The sequence below is a fragment of the Stegodyphus dumicola genome, chromosome 11 (assembly GCF_044657685.1).
Source record: "Stegodyphus dumicola isolate Sdum_Otavi_A_Nest chromosome 11, ASM4465768v1".
Taxonomy (NCBI): Eukaryota; Metazoa; Arthropoda; class Arachnida; order Araneae; family Eresidae; genus Stegodyphus; species Stegodyphus dumicola.
In genome coordinates, this window is record NC_140778.1 from 69,255,828 (window position 1) to 69,279,102 (window position 23,275).

At 36.2% G+C, this 23,275-nt stretch overlaps 1 protein-coding gene across 1 annotated transcript in view; it reads left to right on the forward strand.

The window, feature by feature from the left end:
- Positions 1-23,275, forward strand: part of LOC118190809 (cubilin-like) — a 413,937-nt gene that overhangs the window by 152,303 nt on the left and 238,359 nt on the right. Inside the window, exons 29-32 of the mRNA XM_085826303.1 lie at positions 1,819-1,984; positions 5,964-6,148; positions 16,189-16,357; positions 22,324-22,505. Coding sequence (XP_085682429.1) covers positions 1,819-1,984; positions 5,964-6,148; positions 16,189-16,357; positions 22,324-22,505 — 702 coding nt within the window. The remainder of the gene's footprint in view (positions 1-1,818; positions 1,985-5,963; positions 6,149-16,188; positions 16,358-22,323; positions 22,506-23,275) is intronic.

The following is a 23,275-nucleotide window of genomic DNA, read 5'->3' on the forward strand; positions in this document are numbered from 1 at the left end:
TTTATTCTTTTCTTTTTTGGGGGAGGGGAAAGGAGAGGTTTGGTTATGAACTAAGAAATTGTTGGGGTGATTTTCTGAAGTTCAGGGGTAATTTTATCAGTTAGCTGTTTGGTTTTTCACTAGAGAAGCTCTCTTTTTTTCTTTTACCTTCGTTCAAAGAAGTTTTGAGTTATAGACGTTTATAATTTTATTTTATAGTTTATAATTTCAAATTGTAGATATGATATTAGTTTATTTTGCCGCCCAGTCGGTATACTGGTCAGGGAAGCTGACTGCAATGCCGAAAGGCCTGGGTTCGAATCCCGGAGAAGGCATGGTTGTAAGTGTCCGTCCCTTCATAGGAAAGGCGACGGTGGCCCACCTATTAGGTGCCTCCATAATAAAGAGACCTCCACATCCGGCCTTATATAGATTAATGAACTCGATTACATGTGTAATTGTTCACAATCTGCCATTGGGAAAAAAATATTAGTTTATTTTTATCTGATTTTTAACTATATTCCAAATGGATCGGAGAGGGCTGACCGTTTCTGAAGTACTGAAAGTACTACACGAATTGCTTACAGATCTGATACGGATCCCCGTACATGTGAATCTGATACGGATCCCCGTACATGTGCGAAACATGCAATATTGGATTCTGCTTTTTGAAAGGTGGTATCACTTTCTTCGAAAAGTACCACCATGAGAAAAATAGACGAAAGTGCAAATATGAAATGTAAATATCATATACCCAAGTTACTTTTTTTCCACTCATACGCATGCAATCATCATATAACCGAGAAGAGCATTTTTGTTTTTTAGGGAAAGTAGCAGGCCTCTCCGTGGCACACCCTGGGTAATGCTAAATATGCAACGGTATTCATAATTTAATGTTTTTAATCAGGTTTTAGGCAAAATCTCTTACCCTTTTACGCGCTTCGGCCTACCAGCGGCCGAGCGGTAGAGTCGCTGAACACTGGTAGTTCGGTCGGAGGTTCGAATCCCGCGAACGGGCTGACTGCATGGGCGTTTTCGTGGTTTTCCCCATGTGTAACGTGTATACGAGCCAGTTTCCCTTAGAAAGTCCTCCACGAAGGCATCCCTCCCCTTAGGCAGATAGCCCTAGTGTGCTTTGCCATAATTAAATACACCACACCACACCACACCACCGTTTACGCGCCTCCCAGCAATTCTCGTTTCAGCACTCTTTTCGAGGCTCTATTCATTCAGTGTGGCCGTTTCGGGCACACCCACAGAATTAAAATTATAAATGCTATCTTCACAAAATTTAACCTGTATACTTCCTGATTAGACTGGCTACCTTTTTTCCTTTTTGACTGATTCCTGGCCTGATTAGACTGCCTACCTTTTTTTGTCAAAATTTCAACTTTAAAAGGTAGCATGCCGGAAAGAGTTAAAAGAGGAAGTATATAAGGTTATTTTCTCCCTCCCTCCAGCATGCCTTCGAGGTGTAACGGTAGCACACAGCGCGTATTCGAGAGGTTCTGTATAATTGTTCTTCATATATAAATAACTTGTTACTTTAATGTAATTTATTATGTCAACTGCGTAATGCAATGACCTGAAATGTAATTTTTTGTCTTCATAAATGCCAGAAAAGGTTAGTGCAGTGGGGCAATACCATTTTTGTCTATGACGATGTTGTGGTGCCCCCTGCACTTTTTCCTGTCCTGTCCTGTCTCTTTCACAGGGCTATCAACTGCTTCAGATATGTTACTGAACTCAGCCACACAAAAACAAGAGGCGGAAATTATAGTTTCTTTAAATGGTTTGTTTAATTATAAGAATTATTTAAAGCAAATGATATTTTTGCAGATTAAAGAAGTTGATGAATATGAAAGAGATCATTCGTTATTTAGCAACTGTGGAGTACCGAACACACTTCTTCCGACAATTGAGACTTCAACGAGCAAAGCGATTGTGGAATTTATATATTCTTGGGGGCCGAAAGTCCGATTCAGATTAGAATGGATAATGAAAGGTAAGTTTTAGAACTTTATGCAAACGCAGAATTAGTAACACTCCTGCTGCTGGAAGTAGATTTAAAAATTCGAAATCAAGAAAAAAATTGCGAAATAGCAGGATTTGCTCTAAAAATATTTAAAATTTTTATTTATCTGATAACATTAGGAAGAGATGAATAATTTTTTTTAAGCAAAATAATATCACACACAGCATAATAGTCGCTCGAAATAACTCAAGGAGAACGCGAATATTTCGCACTTCCTCCTTAGTACATTTCTCGAATCACTCTCACGCTAAACCGTAACTCGTAGTTCGAAATCCATTAAAGAATCTGAAAGAAGGAACTTTGCATATTTTTGAAGATGTATATTTTGTGATGGCAAGCATGCTAATGCTGATTGTTTCAATGCTCATAAACTTTTTACTAGAGGAGAGGCAGACGGATAAGTGCTGTTTTGCGTGCCTTGTTCTTAGTCATTCAGTTAGGAAGTGTCACACGGTTTTTAAAAAATCTCATCTGTATTAAAAAAAAACATATTTTCTTGGTGTGTGATCAACAGCAGACCTGCGACAAGCCTGATTAGACGAAGGAAGAAGAAATTTCTTTCAGAAAGGATATTAACTTATCTGAAAAAGTCAAATCCAAAAGTATTTCTTCCGATAGTTAAAGCCAACCGTATCTCTGATATAAAAGAATAAATAGTTCGCATGCTGTGTTATACTGGCTCACAAAAGTCGTACATTGTAAAGGATACTGTAAAAGAGATGAAATGCCTTATAATACATAAAGAAATCATTAACACTCTTCGGTTGGTAGTGTTTTTATTAAGAAAGATAAGCGTAACTGTTACAAAAGAAAGCAATTAAATGGGAATTTCACTTGTATATTTGAAGTCTTGCATCAAGATATATGTGTAAGATAAGCGTAACTGTTACAAAAGAAAGCAATTAAATGGGAATTTCACTTGTATATTTGAAGTCTTGCATCAAGATATATGTGTAAGTACGTTGCCAGTAACTAAAGGCCCTTGGTTGGAAGAAATGAAAGACCTAAATGTGGTTTTAACTGATACTAACGCCTCTTATGAACCTATTCAAGTCCTCATTGGAGCAAATATTTTTAATGGTGTCCGCCCAAAATATCGCAGCAAATACATCATGGACGAAAACGTCGTAGAAACAGCAACGCAAGGCGATAGCATCGTCATACAAAACATCGTGTGTGAAAAAAGCAAAAAGAAAGCGTCGCAGTTCTAAAATATCGTCATCGAAAATAAAGCGGTTGAAAGAGTCGTCTTCAAAAACATCGTGGTAAAAAATAAAGCAACTACAAATCATCGCATGACGACAGTACCGCATGCGTATTTTAAGATTTAAAAGTTGTAAATGCATAATTGCATAATGATTTGCGATATGAAGAAGGAATGAGAAATATTTTTACTTTTATATATCATATTTTTGAATTAACAAATGAATTTTTTTGCTAAAAAATGAGAAGAATATTCAGAAATTAAGAATGAGTAGAAAAATAACGCTAGGAGTAGTAGTTAAGAGAATTTTAAAATAATATAGTTAACTAATAAAAGTCATTAATTAATTAATCTCTTTTATTAACTTTTATGCAAAATATAGTAGAAAAAAAGATTAGAAAAAGGAAGATGAATAACTGAAGTTGTTTAATTAAATATAAAATTGTAAAAATTCTAAATTGTTTAAATTCATATGGGCGCATATAAGCATCAAGGATGTCTTCGCTATAAACTCGAGCACTCACGGTTTCCGTTGGAAAGACATGGAGGTCTGTGCGTCCACCCAAAGAGATGCCACCCCAAACACAGACACTGCCTCTTCCGTATGCATCTCTTTAACGGTTGTTTGACAGATGATAACGGGTTCCAGGTTCTCTCCATATCAAATAACGCCTACTATCGCTTTCTAGACTAAACCTGAACTCATCTTTAAAGAGAACAGCCCTCCACTGATCAGGCGTCCAGTGGACATGTTGTCGTGCCTACTGCAAACGGTCCCTCCTATGGCGTGACGTGAGCGGCACACAGACGACCTTCGTGAAGCCTTCTACGCACAGTTGACGTTGACACCAACCTTCCGGTGGCTGCAGCAAGGGAGGATCTAAGAAGAGTCGGAGTAGCGGTTCTATTCCTGCGTACACATAATGTCAAATATCGGTCATTGGCGCTCGTCGTCGCAGTTGGCCGTTCTTGGCTTAACCTCCTAGATACCGAATCTGTGGTTTGAAATCGCCTCCAAAGTCTATGAACCACAGAAGGACTAACATTTAGCCATCTGGCCACTTCTGTCTGACTTTATCCTGCCTCTAGTCTCCCAATGGCTTTCCATCGTATTTCTGCAGGCAAATGATGCCTGGAGGTCATTGTTACGAATAAGCTATCTCACATTCCTGATGTCACTATCACAGTAAAATATGTGGGCTTGCCCTCAAACATGGAATTTTATTCTCCTCGCAAATGACGTATTCCGAGTGCAGCGCCACTAATTTGCATACTGCAGTTTTATTCAGTTGCTCTTACTTGGCAAGATATTCAAATTTTATACGGTTTGGCTTATTTTTGAGGGAGTTATCGCTATTTTTGTGATTTTTCCTTAATTTATGATAACCAGTGTACTATGATCATCAAAAACTAATTTTATATAACTTTTAGCCGATAGAATATCTTAAATAGCACTTTGGCTGTCCGAAAATAAATCAACATTTTTATTGGACTCTTTTACTAAGACCCATTCTCTAAAGCTTTCAGAATAGCATAAACTTCTGATTGAAAAACTGATGCGTTATCACTTAACCTATATCTTTCAATGGCCCTTATTTCACCATCTATAATTTTGATCAGAGTAAGGAAAATATTATACTCAGATTTAGTTTCGGTCGAAACCGAAGAAATAGAAATTGCCGGATATCTGGAGAAAACAGGATATTGGAATGAAAGATCCTAGGAAGAAAAGACCAAAACTGGAGATAGACCTAAAAAGCTAATGCTCATTTCCCAGAACTACTGAAATTTCATCTAGATAATCATTACGAAAAGTTTGTTTGCCATCGGCTGACGACAGTTCTTCCTTGGCTGATAACTTTAGCCTTCTCCAGAAAAGGGACAACTGCAAAATACATTAGGAGGAGCTGTGAATTTAGGGCGGTGGAATTATACCTTTCCGACCAATGGCGATGTTCTTGTGTCCTACGCACTTGCCCTGTACCTGTATTCCAATGTCTTGGAATAGTTTCATCAAGATCCACCACCTTTCTTAGGTGCATGGGTTTCTTGCTAAATTTGCAATTTCAATAACGTTGTTATGGCGCATTATAAAAGTATTTCTATTTGTCTATAAAATTGTCCTTAAACTGACAAAAAATTTATTTTACGGGATAAAAAATAAAATTTTACGCCAAATAATAAAAAATTTTACTTTAATTAATTTTACGCCACGCTGATAAAAATAATTTTACGCCACACTGATAAAAATTTTACTTTACGCCACATTTAAACTAATTCTTCAAATGTTGTTAGATATACAAACTACATGTTTTTATGTCGTTATAAGATCTGGTCTTTTTCAGTAGCCTGCAATTATTAGTATTTTGCAAATTTAATGAAGATAGTTTCAGTTTTTATGTATTTTCGCCTTGCCGCGAGATGAGAACTGAATTAATTGAATGAGAAATATATCGCTAATGAAATTCGAGAAAATAAGTTTAAATGGAATTCGGCAAAACGTGTGCATAATTTTAGAAGGTGTTCAAGGCTCAAGGTCAATTTAATAAGGTGTTCAAGGTCAATTTAATAAGGTATTCAAGGTTCAAGGTCAATTTAGTAAGGTGTTCAAGTTATGCGGTGTCCCCATCAGATTTTTTATATTCGCTATTGTCTTGAATGTGATATATACTCCATTTTAGAAACTACTCTACCATTATTTTCATCAAAATTACTATTATTTCTTATGCATTATTATATTTTTAGGATGTGGTGGAGATATTGAGAATACGAATTCAGGCTTCATTACTTCTCCGAACTACCCTAATGGATATCCATTAAAAACGACTTGTTTATGGCACATTTTTTATGCTCCTGGAGAAAGAGTACAGTTGACGATACTGGAGCTTGATCTTCAAGGAGAAGAGGAATGTGCATCTGATTATGTTAGAGTAAGAATGAATATAATTTACACTTTTAATAAATTCGATCACTTAATTATTTAGGAATAACTAATAATCTGTGAAATGCACGCGATGGACTCTTTAATACACTCACTTCCAAAAGTTAAGCACGAAGATGTAAAATGCATAAAAATCAACAAATACTGCTTTGATTGACACAAAATTCGGCAGGAAAGTCGGCAGAAAATATATATTTATGCATGGAACAAAATAATTATATACAGAAATGAAAACAATATTAAATTTTTGTAAGTTATCAGATAATGACATAGAGGAGACTTAAACAGAGTTATGTATAAAGTGAAAATAAACAGCATAAAATGAAAAAAGGACATTAATAGTGTATGTGGTCCCCCCTCATCTGTATACAAAGTTTACACCTTGTGACCATGCTTTCAATTAGGTGGTCAACCACCGCAGAATTAAGCAATCGACATTCTTCTTGTAGAGCAGTTTCCAGCTAAATAAGAGTGGCTGGAGGTGGGAAACGGGAAAATACAGCACGGCCGAGAGTATCTCAAAGATTTTAAATGGGATTAAGGTCGGGCGAATATGCTGGCCACGCCGTATGCGCAATCTCTTCACTCTCCAGGTAGTCATCGACGATGTCAACTCTATGGGGACGTGCGTTATCGTCCATTAAAACAGAAGTAGGGCCAACTGCTGCAGCATCCAATCTCACAATGGGTTCTAGGACTTCGCCTTGTAATGCGTGAGGATAGGTAATGTTTTGGGACTGACTGCGTGTTCGTTGTTCACGCCATATCCTTATACGCTTGTCATCTGGCTCCAAAGCAAATCTTGACTCGTCAGTAAACATGACATTGCCCCAGTCAGATACATTCCATTTGACATGTTCCCGGCACCACTGTAATCGTGCCCCTCTTGATTGAACGGATAGAGGAACACAAACTCGAGGTACCCGGGCATAGAGTCCACTCATATGTAATCTTCGGCTTGCAGATATCGCCTTACCAATGAACTCTGTAACCATAGATGTCACATGCGTGGAGGTCGCTCTGCGATTCCGCTTGGCTACAATAGCAATAGTATCCATTTACGTGGGGGTTGTAACCCTTGGGCGACCGGGTACGGAGCTTTGGACAACTGCCTGTATTATTTGGAATTGTTTCTATAAACGGAAAATTACAGACTGATGAACGCCGAAGAAAAGAGGAACATCTGTGATCGACTGTCCTGCTTCAGTGCGCCCCACAGCACGCCAGCGCTCAGAATCTTCCATTCGTCTTCTGGAAGTCACAGAAACACGTATGTCTTTAAATCAAATTGTACGAAAGTTTTAGACACCTTCTATCAGCGCTTACAATCAACTTCTGTAACCCTTCATAAAGCTGGTTTCTTATAAGAGTGCCTTTTTTGCATATTTCTTGACATGAAAGCGCGTTTGGCTGTTACCTAACATATTTGCATACTTCCATCTACCTCTGCAGCGAATTGCATCCTATTCAATTCTGATTGGCTTCCGAAAATTATCATTTTCCTCTCCGTGCACAACTTTTGGAAGTGAGTGTAATTTTCTTTCAGAAGAATACGTTAATTCTGTTTTCTGATGCCAGATATTTTATGCCCATGCCTTATCCAATAGCTATAGAATATTACATAGGTAGTGTTGCGTTCTACTGGTTCATGGATTTGGAGTGATTGATGGCAACACCTTGATGTAGAAACAAAACATAATTATTCATCAATAGTACACAGGAGAGTTCCAAACACACATTTACAGCCGTCGAAAAACTACGATGACTATGTTGAAACAATTAGCAGCGCAACCTTCAGATTATCAGGCTGTAACGGTGAAGACAGCTTCACGACAAAACAGTAAAGCACAGCTCTCGACCGTGACCTTCGTTTTATATCCAGTTGGCCGTGTTTCGACTCGGTTCGGTCGCTGTCGGAGCTACTACTGCTGAACTCAACGTACTCTCAATACTGCCCAAGATACAACTCAAGATACACTGAGACTTCGCGTACAGGTAGGGTTTATTTATATAGCTTTGGGCCTGCATTCAAGAACATTCTATGGCGAACTGGGATCGCTCTAGAATGTTCCCGCTCCGTCTATGGCATATCGCGGATTTTGTCGCCAAATGGGCGATTTCGCCCAAATCTGGCAGCTACTAACTCTTCTTGCCATTTTCTGGCAAACCTAAACTCGCTTTGCGGTGAAGCTATCTTACCGTAGCCGAGCATTTCTTAACTGTAGTATACACTAATGTCCTTGTAAGGATTGTTACGTCCCGACAGAAGCCTTTTTCTACAAAAGCTAGATTCATCCATATACCAAGAGACGCTGTTATACATATATGGAAGAATGGAAAAAGAGTAGGTTTTTTAAAGTGTAGGACTTGCTTGCCATTGAACGTAAAAAGTTATGATGCGCGCCATTTACATGGTAAATAACGGTGCACTGCAGAACAAAATTATAAATGATTCTGAATTTATATTTTGATACAATTTATTCATCCACTGAAAAATGAATGAAACATTGAATACGAAGACGTATACAAAAAGTAAGATCGCAATATTTATATATACAGTGGTGGCCAAAATTGTGGACACTTTTGGAAATTTTTATGTTTTTGAACTTTGTATGCTTATAGAAAACGTTACGTTTCACAAAATGCAAACTTGTATATATCATTTTAAAGAGAATTTATTACTGAATTCAATACAAAACACAAAATTCAATTAGTTGCAATACAAAAAAGTTAAACTATAATAGTTATCGATATACATTAGATAGTAATGATTGCAGTGAGTCATCAGTACTTAGTAGGGTACCCTTTATTTTTGATTTCAGCTTTACATCGACGTTTCATTGAGCTTACAAGAGTTTTAAGCTCTTTTTTCGTTATTACATGACCCCAGGAAACAATTACAGCCTCAATTAGTTCCCTTTTATTTGATGGGCGCCTCATTCGGACAAGAGTTTTCAAACGGTGCCACAAATTTTCGATAGGATTGAGGTCAAGACTGCTTCCTGGACATGACAACAATTAAATGCTCTTTGCACGAAACCACTCTTTCGATATTTTGGCCGTGTGGTAAGGAGCAGAATCCTGCTGAAAAATAAACGAAGCATTGTTGGGAAAGAGATCTCTGATGGAAGGTAGAAGTTTTGGTTCTACAATAGTGTCAATGTATTTTCTGGCATTTAGTGTCCCATTGATGACATGAAGGCGACCAATACCATCTGCTGACATGCATGACCAAATCATAACACTAACTGGGTTCTTCACAGTTGCTTGAATTCATTCAGGATGTAGCTCTTCTCCTATTCTACGTCTTACATATTTTCGCCCCTCATTACCGAATAACGAAATCTTAGTTCCATCACTCCATATAACTTGTCACCACTGATCATCTGTCCAATTAATGTGTTCCTTTGCCCACTGTAGTCTTTTTTTTTTCGTTGCTGAAAATTAAGATAAGGCTTTTTTCGTGGAATTCTACCTCTCAGTCCAACATCTGTTAATCTTCTCCTGATTGTTCTTGAACCGACAGAAACACCAGCATCATTCAGATCACTTCTGATAGCCGCTGATGACATTTTTCTATCTTGGAGGCATAGTCTTTTTATTCTTCTGTCATCAATAGATGTGGTGCACCTTTTTCGGCCTTTTCCTTCTTTGTTTTTTATTGAATTTGTCTCTTGATATCGTAAACAAAACTTTCGGACTCAAGATGTAGTCACTGAACCACCCACCTGTCTTGCGATTTCAGCATAGGAAAGACCACTTTCTCGTAACACAATAATATTACATCTCTTTCTAGGTGTCCAATCTACTCTTTTATTTGATGTCATTGCTTCTTGACTAAATATTAAAATTTTTTACAAAAATTCCTACTTGTAATTGCAGTTTGAAACAGGTTCTCATTGAAGAAACAGGTTCTCCTTCTACAGAACAAAGCAAAATCATGAATTGTTTCAAGTGTAAACATGATGTCAGCTTCTACTGGCAGTTACTAACATTTGATTGGTTCTCGGAACAAGAGCAGGGATTGGCCAGGAAAGCTAGACATTACAAACCACTTCATAACTGTGTTTTTTATTTATATTAAAGTACATATAACATTTTTTGTATTGCAAATAATTGAATTTTGTATTTTGTATTGAATTCAGTAATAAATTCTTTTTAAAGTGATATATACAAGTCTGCATTTTGTGAAATGTAGCATTTTCTATAAGCATACAAAGTTGAAAAACATAAAAATTTCCAAAAGTGACCACAATTTCGGCCACCACTGTATATGTTGTAGAAAAGAATTAAATAATTTGAAAGTTGTTTGAAGAAAAGTTTAGATAATTATCTCATAGCTTATAGATAATGTCTTATAACTTTGGCAATACAATTCTATTAATATACTTTTTTAGGAGCTTACACTTTTATTATTCGTGATATAAAATTGTAGATGAACTTTGTAAAGAGAATTATTTAATCTATAGAGTTTCGTATTCTTTGGTAGCATAAACTAAGCTTAAACTCATCACAGCTTTGGAAGGAATTATTGCTACAATTCTAGATAACAACAAGTACTGAGAAGTCTTAAGAAATAAACTTTTTATTAAGTTAGAACTTTAACATAAACGCATGACTCATACTTGAAGGTAACTTAAAGTAACTTTCAAATTAAAACTAAGTGTCGCAGCCAAAGGCTACACAAATGATTTAACTCGAAATTGGCTCAAACGTCTTATCGGCATAACGGTTTAAATGACGGGAATCGAAAAATACAGTGTTATCTGAGCTAGCAAAAACCTAGTAAGACGTGTGAAACCTCGACTTTTGTACTCTGAAGCTAACTTGCATTCTGGCAGAGAAACGGAAAGGAGAAATGACAACAAAGATCAAAATCAGAGTGACTGGTTAGATTAACATAGTAATAATCCTACAAATCTCTTGCTTTCTGCAAACTATATGATAAATTATTTTTCTCTTTTTAACTCATTAATGACTTTCTGGGAACTTAACTCATTAATGACTTTCTGGGATGCTTATTTTATAATAAATGTTTTTTTAATACATTTTCAACACAAAGTGGGGTAGCGCAGAAGGGCTATTAGTCTCAGAACGGCATTTTGTGGCATTTCCATATAAACGCCGAAACACTTTTCAAATTTTGCCATCAAATGTTCTCCTCCTGTTTTATATTTAAAGAAACTAAATAATGAAGAATTTGTATGAATGTATGTTATGTTTCTTGCATTGTGAAAAAAGCGGGGGGTACCTAGAGCCATCGAATTTTAAATAACGTAATCGTCCACCCGAACATGGAACACCTGGACGCCTGACTTTTCAAGTTGTTTTTATTGTGTATTTCCTATTTTATAAAACTTTAACGAATTTTGATTAACAAAGTATTTTATCTCCAGTCTATCGGAAATTCTAAGGATAGGCTGATTTTAAATATTTTTAACCAAAATGCTCTAGAAACGTGTATGCGTATGTAAATTTAAAAAAACGATCCCTGTCGCGGTAATATAAAATTTGAAAGTGTTCAGATTTTTTAAATATATCTTTTAGTAGTTATGATACTTTATCAATGAAATTATTCAATTAAAAACCATTTTTCGGCATTCAATAATTATTATTTTACTTCCAACAAATCTTTTACGACAAATGCTCGAAAAAAGCCAGCGGATTTATCAAAAAAATCAGAAATTATGTTAAAATACCGTATAAATTTCATTTTAAAATTTATTTATTTATTTTTAAGGAAAAATTTTGATCATTGTGAAAAACATAAGCAAGTTAAATGGAAATTTATAAAAGAGAAGCCAACTTTTAAAAAAAATCTAGGAAACTCCTAATTTTGTATTTTTATTAATCTTATTTTAGAAAAGGGTGAAGAGTTCGTTTTTGAACCTTTGAAACTTTATTTTCTAAAATTTATAACAAATATATTTTTGAATGATGGAATTCTAAACTCTCATAAAAATACAGAGTGATTCTTTTGGAACTGACCTATTCAACTAGGCTTGTTAAAATATATCCGATTTGCGACAAAAGATTCTGGAAGGAGGAAAATTTAGTGGTCCGTCCTGTTTTTTGATGTACAACTCCGAAAAAAAAAGAGTAAATAAAAAAACCGCGAAATGCTGTACAAGGGATGGCTTGTGCCCATAAAGAGTTGTTAAAAACCCTGATTACCATGGGGCATTATTATTATTATTTATTATTATTCCACCTGCTTCACCTCTCAATGGGCACTATAGGTCAGTCATGTTAATCTAATCGTTGCACCAGCAACCTTTTTCGGTTGTTTACCTTCTCAACCTTATTATTGATAAACAGATTTAATATTAGTTATTACTTTTATTGTGTGCTCCAACTTACAATTTTTGGGGTTAGTTAGTTTAGAGATATTTACATATATGCATGAATGGAAGCTTGCTGACTTTACAGTTCGTCAGATGCCTAGACCTGGTTATCTGCTATGATTATATTTCTCTTAGAATAGACATACTCTATGATAGTTTCTGCTGCCCCGCTGTCCGTAGTAATCCTGCAGAAGGTCTTTGAGGCTAAGTGATCCCTGGAGCTGAGAAAGGGAGGCTCTGATGGGAGAAGTGAGTGGGATGTAATGTGAGACGTCTGTTGAAGAAGCTGAAGCACCGCAGGAGCATTTGACGTTTTGATGGCAGAACCTTCTGAGGTACGCGGGAAATCTTCCGTGATTTGTGAAAGCTTCTTGTAGACAGAAATCTGTTTTGAGCATCTTTGTGGAAGCCACGGGACCAAACGTGACTAATAAAGGTTTGTAAAGGTTATAATCACTTACTCTACAGTAAGTACTGAAAATGAGTACCCTGGCGTAGGCATAACCGAACTCGCCGCTCCATGTTGGCTGCAACACTCCGAAATGTGTCGGCAGTGGTGTTTGCAATTTTCCTAGAAATGTTGGCCATTAATTCGTCCAGTGTCCGTGGTTCATCGCGATAGACACGATCCTTCAGTAAACTACATAAGAAGAAATCTGGTGATCGTGGAGGCCACAAACCTTTGGAAATAATGCGGTTCCCAAAGAAATCCGATCAAATCCGCACTTTGGTTTCACGTGTGGCATGTGAAAACAAGGTACGGATGATACAAAAATGATTTGTGAAAACGAAGTACGGAAGATACGTGTCTGGGGGGGACATGCTGGAATACCCCCTCAGTCAGTTTCACGTCATCAAGCTGCTTCATAAATTCTCTAAAAAGTGCATGTAGGGCTCGCTGTTCACTGACCCCTGGAAAAATATTGGTCCCGCAATGCAAGTGGCAAACAAAGCGCACCAGACTCAAGCTATGTCTGAATGGAGTGGCATCTCCATTATCATATGTGGATTTTCTGTCCGCCAGATGCGTGTACTCTGGGAATTGACATATACGGACAAGTGAAACCAAAGAAGCCATGGATGGAAGTTTACGTCTGTGATTATTCTGAAAAAAATTATTCCTATCTAGTTATTAAAAAAATCTGTGGAAGGCGTGGTTTCACAATATCTGAAGCAACCATATATAATATTGTCAAACAAGAAAGGGGGGAAGTCAAAGTTTGATTTGAAATGAAAAAGGAGTTCCAAATACATATCTGAGCAGAAAAAGGAATGTTTCGAATGTTGCAAAGGTTGTAAGGATTATGTTAATTTTATTAACAGTTAAATTTTAAGTTAAAGTTCCTTTCCTGTCAAATCTTAACTTCAACTTACTACTTCCGGCCAGAACGTAATTTTGGAATTTGCTGAATATTTAATGAGGAGAAGCGGTATTTAAACCACGAAGTTACTTACTGAGTCAGAGGGAATCAGAGTTTCTGATTTACGCGCGTCTGCCTTTTTGGCCACTCTCTCTCTCAAAGCTGTTATTACGCTCGGCCGTACTCAGGCCCTTGCTAAGCTTCGTAGTCAAATAAGTTAAGGGACCAGCTCAGTTTGAATCTTGATAGCTTCGGCTATACTTCTTTAGTTAATTTTAGTTTTAGTTTAATTCTTAGTCTTTTAAGTTCAAGCCCAAGTGGGGGCCTTGCTTGTACACTCCTATGTGGAGTTTTCTTAAATCTTATTGGAATAATAAAGGAGGGTTAGTTACCCTTCTATCTTGTTGTTTCTTGTCACCCAACACAAGCGATTATTCGCTTATCAGTTCTTAGATTCTTCACTTCCAACATTAACTTAGAATTCCGAAGTGAGGAACTCTACAAGGTAAAAACTTTAATGTTAAAAGAAAATCTACGGAGTCAAAAGACAGTAGCAAAATAATTAAACTGTACAGTGTCAATTACAAAAATAGTGATTAATGCTGATTTGAACTTTAAAAAGGGGAAACAACATAATGGGCATCGTCTTTCTACACGACGTATCGGCGAATGCAAGCCTCTCTGCAGAATTATTTATGAGAAACATTTATCTTGACAAAAAATTCCAAAACATTGTGACAATATCTGAATCTTGGGTGCATTTAAATGACTGCAACAAAAAGAGATCCACTTATTAACATCAAAAAGATGAAAAATATTTTAAAGTATGGTTCAGGGAATCTTAAGGAAAGTTTCTCAGAGGGACTGCTGGTTTTTGCGGGTCATATAATGGTAAATTAAAAATAAAGAGATTGGAGGAAAATGTTTAGATCAACTCCCCATATTATCAGGGATATGTTTTATACCCAATTTGTAAATATGAAATAGCTACTCTTTACTCACAACCCCATCAATCAGTAGAACTGAATCTAAACAAAGAAGGCAGCTACACCTCAAACTCCACTATTAATAATCTGAAAAAAATGGAACAAGAAATGGGTATCAAGGCTATTACCCTTCACTCAAATCCCTACCAAATCTCTTGATTTATCACCTAAGCACTTTTCCGCTTTTGGACGTTTTAAAAGGGGATTGACCAGACGTCGACAACAGCTTTCCTTGGACTTTAGAAAGCTTTTGAAGAGTAATGGGATAAAGTCACTCTTCTGATACTGCAAAAGGCTTTATTGTCCTGGAAATCACGGTGTAAAATGATAGTGAAGAATAAGGATTATCAAATAAAACATCTAAAATAGAATCAGGTAAAATATTTTTGTAAATGCAATGAAAGTCGTCTGAAAAATGTGCGAAGGCCTCTGTAATATATGTCCATATACATTTTATTAATTATTATGTTTACGAATTGTTTTCTTGAGAAGTTGAGCCGAAATTTTACTCTCCCTTTAAAGATCCTGTAGCGAAAATAATGTTAGGAATACCTAAAATAAACACATTTTTATTAATGGCAAATAAATTCGGTTGTATGGAGTTTGCTTGTGTGTGTGTGGTGCATTTCTGAAAGGAGGAATATGCGATTTTGATTTAATATTCATATTTTTAGAATACATTTAGCATTCTACAACGTTTCCAATTTGTAAAACTCATACACGGAAAATTCTGAAATACCAGTTTAGACCAGAGTTTTTTAAACTGGAGGTCGCGGGCCCTGCAGCAGGGTGTCGCCAAAAATTTTAGCAGGTTTCATATTTCTTTAACTTATTATAATAATTTTACAAATACCATATATTTTTCAGCAATATATCTGAAAATAAATAAAGATAAAATAATACAGATAAAGAAAGAACGAAAACGTTTCGAAGCATTCTTTTTATAGTTTAAACGTACATTTTACTTGCTTTGAAAGTGACGCTATCATTTTGTCTGTTAGTTATTTAAAATTTTCACACTGTTCTACGTCTTAAAACTATAAATCACAGTTAATGACCTAAAACTGCAATAGCATATTAAGTTACAATTGAAACAATTGTCGTTTTCACTAACGCGTGTGTCGGATTTGCGCAATGCTTATGGGGTCCCACAAATTTTCGTAAATATTATGGGGTCCAGGGGTCGCGATAAACATCTCAGTGTTAAAAAGGGGTCGCGACTGAAAAAAGTTTAAGAAGCCCTGCTTTAGACTAATGTTTAATGACAGCTTCTTTTCCTTTGTGAATAGAATGTCGCACTTTTTATTTTCTCTGATTATAAAATCTTTTCATTTTCAGGTGTACGGGGGAGAAAATGAGAACTCTCCACCACTTTTGAATGCCTGCCACAGAATAAGCGGCTCTCAGATTGTCACAAGCCATGGAAATCATATGGTAGTCCATTTTAACAGTGACACTAACATACGTGGCAGAGGTTTCAAAGCATCCTACAGGAAACTCAGTGCAGGTAAGATATAGGAAACGTCCAGAAGAGCATTTCTTGTAGAGATACTAATTTTTAAAACTCAAAATAGATTATACAGAGTGTCTCAAAAGGTCTTTGCCAAACTTAACATGCTTCTCTCTCATACCATGACGAACAAGATTTACATAGGAGCTGCGCACGGCAGCTGCTACAGGCAATGTTCCCAAGCGTAAAGAGGAAGAAGAAAGGATGTCGAAAGAAGTGTTAAAATGACTTTTGTTAAACAACATGGTTAAATATCAAAAGATGTTCAAAGTTCCTTCCATTCTTTGCAATGTATGCTTCACAACGACGGCGCATGGATTCACAGACACGTGCCACCGCTTTGACGATCCTCGCAACGAGATCCATATCCGATGTTCATGTTGTCTCGTAGACCATCCATTTCATGTCACTCTAAAGGTTGAAATCCAGGAGTCACGTCGGGGAATCGCGGTGGCCAAGCTACTGGTCTGCTTTTATATGTCCTATCGAGGTATTTCCGCACAGAGTTGCTAAAGTGCGCAAGAGCTCCATGATGCTGAAACCAGGTATTTTGGCATGTACTGCTGGAACATCAACTATCATTTCCGGCAAAAATCTTTCTTCAAAAGTCCATAAAGAATTGAATTAGTAAACTGGATCATGTTTCTCCTGCAGCGTCCTCGCCTGAAATGATAATACTTCCCAATCTCCCATAAGACTACGAATACTGCACTTTAGCGGTGACCGTTCACATTTTCGGGCACCAGTTGCTAGTTGTTTGTCATGGTATGACAGACCAATATATTAAGTTTAGCAACGACCTTTTAAGACACCCTGTATAATGGAAATTTGGTTATATGCTTTGAACAGTGCAGAACAATTCTTATATATAAGCGGCTTAAGTGTTTGTCGCCGATAGTATATTGGTTGCTTGCGTAACTGTAAATTGTTTTATTCCCCGTGCAGTGCAGCGCGGGACAAATATTATGAGAAAACTAAGCCGGAAAAAAAATTAAATGTACAAGAGCACGTGCTTTTAACATTTAATAAATAAATTTAACATCTATATATAATACTGTTTGGCGGATAACCAGGTATCTTTAATGTCATAATTCTATAATCTTATTGTGATCAACTATGTAATTGTATGTAAACTTATGTAAAGATTCTGCCTTTGTTTGGCACTGTACTTTTTATTCCTGAAAACAAATTAACACTGGACCTGGCATTTTGGCTTAGAGTATTCCTCGGGAGCACTTTGGTCGGCTGGACTGCTACCCGGATGAATAGGGTGCTGGGTCTGGGCGTCTGGTGCGAGTCTCACGTGTGGCCTTATTCTGGCCTTGCTCTGGATATTGGAGGACGTGGCGCTAAACCAATTAACCATAACGGTAAAGGGATGGTGCCCACGTCCCCCGTTCCTAATCCTAATCTATATATAATAGAATTCGGAAATATGCAACCGGCAGAAACCGGCGACGAAGAAAAAACAAATAAAATGAAATAAATAAATATCTTTATTATATGCGGCTTAAGTGTCTGTTTGTCTCCGGTAGTTTATTGGTTGCTTGCCTAACTGTACTAGCCAATGATGTGAAGTTGCCTCGGCACAGGGTTGGCGTTTCAATTGAGACGTAGACAATTTCCTCTAAAACTTGCCTTTGCTATGACCATCAACAAGTCTCAGGGCCAAACGCTTAAGCGTGTTGGCATTTTTTTACCTGAGCCTGCATTTGGACACGGTCAACTTTATGTTGTTTGTGAGAGTTTGTGAAAGAACGGACGTAAAATTAAAAATAATGGATGGTCCTCTGCAAGGCGAACTTAAAAATGATGGAAAGATCTACACAAGAAATGTTGTGCACAAAGAGAACTTTGCCATGTGAATTAATATTTTATTATTTAAATCACCTTTATTTATTGAGCTAGCGGTGGCTCTTAAGAAATGTACCGCCAGTGGTTTCCTTCAATGCACTCTACTTTAAGCAATTAAGCAAGCAGAAGGGAGAAACCCCGTGGCGCAGTAAGCAAAAGGGCGTCCTCGCCGCCTGCCCGAGGTAATTCAGTTTGAATTAGCAGACACCTTTGCACAAATCATTTTAATTACAATTTGTAATAGCGGTCATTTCGTATGACCGCCGGGCTTTCTAGTACATCATATGCGCATGAAATATTTACGATACACAAATATAACATAACGGTTATATAATATAATAATATGCAATATATATGACATATTTTATGTCTTACATATACATACTGTATGCCTTATACATAGTCATATGTCTTGCATATACATACTGTATGCCTTATATATAGTCATATGTCTTGCATATATATGATTTATTTGCTTGATATTTACATTATGTCTTTAGCTGTAGGTTCAGGGCAAGGGCAAAATGTGTCTCATCAGAGGCCTAGTGTTAAGATGGTTATGTACTAGTTATACAAAAAGGTTCAAATCTTAGCGAATGGCTTAGCTGACGGAAAAATTTCGTGTTATTTCGAGCCAATTTCCCTTAGCAAATTCTCCACGAAAGCTTTCCTTCCTTTCAAGCATGTAGCCGTAGTGTGTTTTAGCATAATATAATAAATTCGGACCATTCATAAAAACAAAACTATGCAGAGAGAGTGAATAAAGTGGGGCTAGGGCTTTGCAGTCACATATGGTAACAGCTAAACTTTCGTTGATAGGTAAGACTTCACGTTACGTTAGGGAAACTGATATAAGAATTTTGCCTAAATATTTTAACTTTTGATCTTTACCCAAGCTGGTACACGAGTTAACCAATCAAAGTAAACATGAACTGACGTGCAATTGCAGATACATGCATGAACAAAGTTTTCTTCCACAGGTATAAGATATAGCCAGGACTTTCTTCCAGAGGTGTAAACGAAGCTAACGACTTTTAGATCTCTGATAGTTGGGATAGCTAAACTACCATCTGAATGTTCCTTCAAAACGTAAACAGTCTGACCGTTGGTTGGGGAGAAGCTCTAACAACCATTTTCATTTTAAGGATTTAATATCCCCAATAATTACGTTGTAAGGTTAAATTAATTGATTATGTTAAGCTCTCAAGATACTAAGTTGGTTTGCTGGGTTTCTACTGCACTGCGGCAGTACTTCTCAGTAGCAGGAGAGACTTTCCGAAGGACCTGGCTTTGTGGAGAAATCAAGTGGATCCTGAAGAAAGAGGTCGTCAGGAGGAAGCTCTGATGGCGGTAGAAGTGAAGATAAGCAGTGGTAAACAATAAAGTTTGAAAGTGCAAGTAGAAGCTGAAGTCGCTTGGGTGGCGCCATTTCTCGTCAGTCGTGGAAAGTAAGGCCAAAGACGAGATTTAGGGTTAGCTGAGGGTTGAACGTGCTGCCATCTGGTGCTGGTTCCTGGAACTGATCTTCAAATTGAGATCTAGGGTTAGCTGTGGGTCTAGCCTGTCGCCATCTGGTGTTGGCTACTGGAACTGAGCTATTTTGGTTCTGCAAAGTTGGTTATCATCATGGCTGCCTGGAATCCAAGTTTTAACTTGTCTGCTGGGTTTTTGCCGCCTGTATCTTTCCGATAACGGAGACAGTATTTTTTAAGAACTTCGAGATGTTTTACGTTGTAAGGTATATCTCTCGCCTTCTTGGCATGAATTCGTGGTGTGTGGTGGTCTGCACGCTCAGTGCGTAATTGAGAGGTCCTTGGTTCGATTCACGGTAAAGGCGTTGCATATTTTCCATCTTGTCTGTTTCAAAAAAACAAATACCTAATGTCTCAACAACGTACTGAAAATGCAGGAAAATTATTTAATAATAAATTACATTTACTGAATTTTTTATATAGCACATTAATTGTTTAATAATAATTGACATTTAGTACATAAGAAATATAAAGTGTGTCTGAAACTGTAGAAATGTTATTGAAGTTCAAATACAGTACAAAGTCCGTAATTCGGACTCGTCGGGACTTCGGCGATTCCGGATTAGAGTTTTTTTCGGATTATAGATCATCAATTTAAACCTGGTAAGATGGCATGCAGAAATGATACAATTAAAAATATGAAATCGTAATTTATGAAATAAAGAACAATTATGATCTAAAGTGTATCAAAATTTACCAAAAAAAACTTAATATTTATTTGTTTACTTTATTAAACATTTCTTTCAATGTGAGTTGTTTAAGATGCTTCCACAAAAAATTCAAAAAGTTCCTTTGCGTCACATATAGTGGACATTCCAATGCCATACTTCTCGCATAATTTTGAGACGGATAGGCCTTTATCCATTTTTTGCAGTAATTCCACTTTCTGTTTAATAGACATCGAAACATGCTTTCGCTTTGTAGATCCTTTGGCAACTCCAGAATTGGAAACTCTTTTTGACATAATCGTTCAAGCTTAATTTTTATAAAATTGTTTTAACAGTCTGCAGAAAATAATAAGCCGGATCCAATTAGAAGATTAAGGAACAGCGCAATCTGCAACATTAACTGAAATGCCTTAGATAATTTTAGCCTAGCTTATACCGTCCGTTATACATTAAATGCGCATGCGTAAACGCATTATGGGCCTGCGCATACAGTTTGTAACTTTGAGGTCCAGATCATTCCGGATTATTCACGACCGGATTACAGACTTTATACTGTACTACGAAAAATTGTTCTTGTCAATGAATATGTATTCCCAAACTTCATCTCTTGATACTTAAAGTCCAGCTTGTGTTATAACAATATAGCTCTTAACATGCGTCTGCTCATTAACTAACCGAAGCACTTTCAATACCAAAGAATTCTGCTAACAAATGCAAATTTCCCAAAACTGCCATGAAAAATAAAGTGTATTCTTAATTTAATGAGAAATAGCAACTGGTAATTTATAAATAGAATTATGTACTCTTAATATATTGCCTTAATTTCTTGGACATATTTCAAAATGCCCGTTTATATATCTTCTTTAAAACGTTACAAAGCATGCCGTATATATACGGCCTTGCCGATCAGTTTGTGAAGACTTCATTACGATAATACATAATCCTCCCCCCACATAATAAATAATAAATAATTCTCTAAAACTTGGGCATCCAATCTTAAAATAGACGTATTTCTAGCTAATCATGCAAAAAATTAGATTTTTTTTTATCAAAATTTCCAAGATATAAGGAAATTTACATTCTGGTGCCTTTTGAAATTTGGCTTACCTGTTATAAGCGATAATTACGCCAAATGTTGGTTATGCCTTTGTTAAAATTATTTGAAAGAACGAAAGATGTACTTCCCCCCCCCCCGCTCATGAACAATGAAATGGAAAAGAAAATTCGTTACCATAAATTAAGAATTTCGACAAGTGAATTATTCTCCGCGCAAATTGAAAAAAAAAATACGCCAAGATAAATTTTTAAATTTCTCACCAAATTTTATAAAATTTAATGTTTAGGATAATTTGAGTCGTAGAATGAAAGAGAAAGATCGCATGTCTTTTCAGAAAAAGTCCGATTTTCTGTCAAAATCCCTATGTAAGAGCCATTATACATATCAGCCTAATATATATTTTAAGTTGCGCTTTCGAGATAGGAAAAAACACAAATTAAATTATTTCGTCTATCGGCCCAGTAGAACGGGAGATATAGAACTCTCATGTTTTTGGGTGTGTGTGGGTGCATAGGTGTTTTCTGGATTTTAATGTGAAATTGCCCTGGTAATTTATAAATACGATTATGTACTCTTAATATATTGCCTAATTTCTTGGATATATTTCAAAATACCCTTTTATATGAGTGTATTTGAGCCCGTTTATTTGAGTGTATTCGAGTGCCTTTCGTGTATTTGAGTGTATGTTTCAAAAGCAAGTGAGTAAATTAGCAAATATAAGAGTGGTGTTACATCGAGAAATCTGCTCTAAAGTAACTATACAATTTACGTTGAGAATTTTGTATAGTGTTACTCTGTATGATAAGTGGAACTTTCTTTTCTTTTTACATTAAAAATATGCTCTACTTGCAGGATGTGGTGGTAAATTCACAGCAGGAGAAAGTACAATAATGTCCCCGAATTACCCTGATCCTTATAACGCTAATGACGAATGTGAATGGTTGATACAAGTATCTTTGGGACACCGAGTGCAGTTAAAATTTTACGATTTCGAGCTACCTCTTGCAACGGATTGTACTCTAGGACATGTGGCAGTAAGATTTTAATAATATTAACATTTGAGTCTATAATTGATATAAACTTATTCATCGATTCAATAATTGATTTATTTCCCAGTGTAAACGTGCTTATATCACTGTACACACTAATAATACTAACACACTAGTAATTCACTAATAATAACTAACACACTAGTAATTCACTGTACACAACATGCAAAATAAATTTCACTTTTAACTCGTTCACAAACTTCTATAAAATATCATCAAGTCTAATTCATTTTCATTTACGTAATAAAATATTTTCTTGATAGCGAGTTAAAAATATGATGTATACAACACATGACTTCCTTGTACGGAATATTAAATTATACGCACCTTTCTTCTCCATTTGATCTTCGAACGTCATTAGAATAGATTTCTTATTCAATAAATTCAGTTCTCACTTCGTGACAAGGCAAAAATATATGAAACCTCAAAATATCTTCATTCAAAATCGACCAAATACAATTAAAACAATGAAAAAGACAATTTTTTTACACTTAAAATTAGAGTTTCTACACGAAAGCAGGCTATTCAGCCAGCGGGCAAGAAGACATACTTTTCGTGCACAAAACTGAAAGTCTACTTTTAGTCCCACTCAGCAAAAAGACATCGAAGGTGCAGAAATTGACTTAATTCACTATTCTGCTAAATTTCAGATTGAAACAAATATGGCTGCTATTTGAAAAAAAAATTGGGCTTAGACGCACTTAAACAACTTTTAAATTGTTGATAATTTCCTACAACTATTGCATGCAGATTAA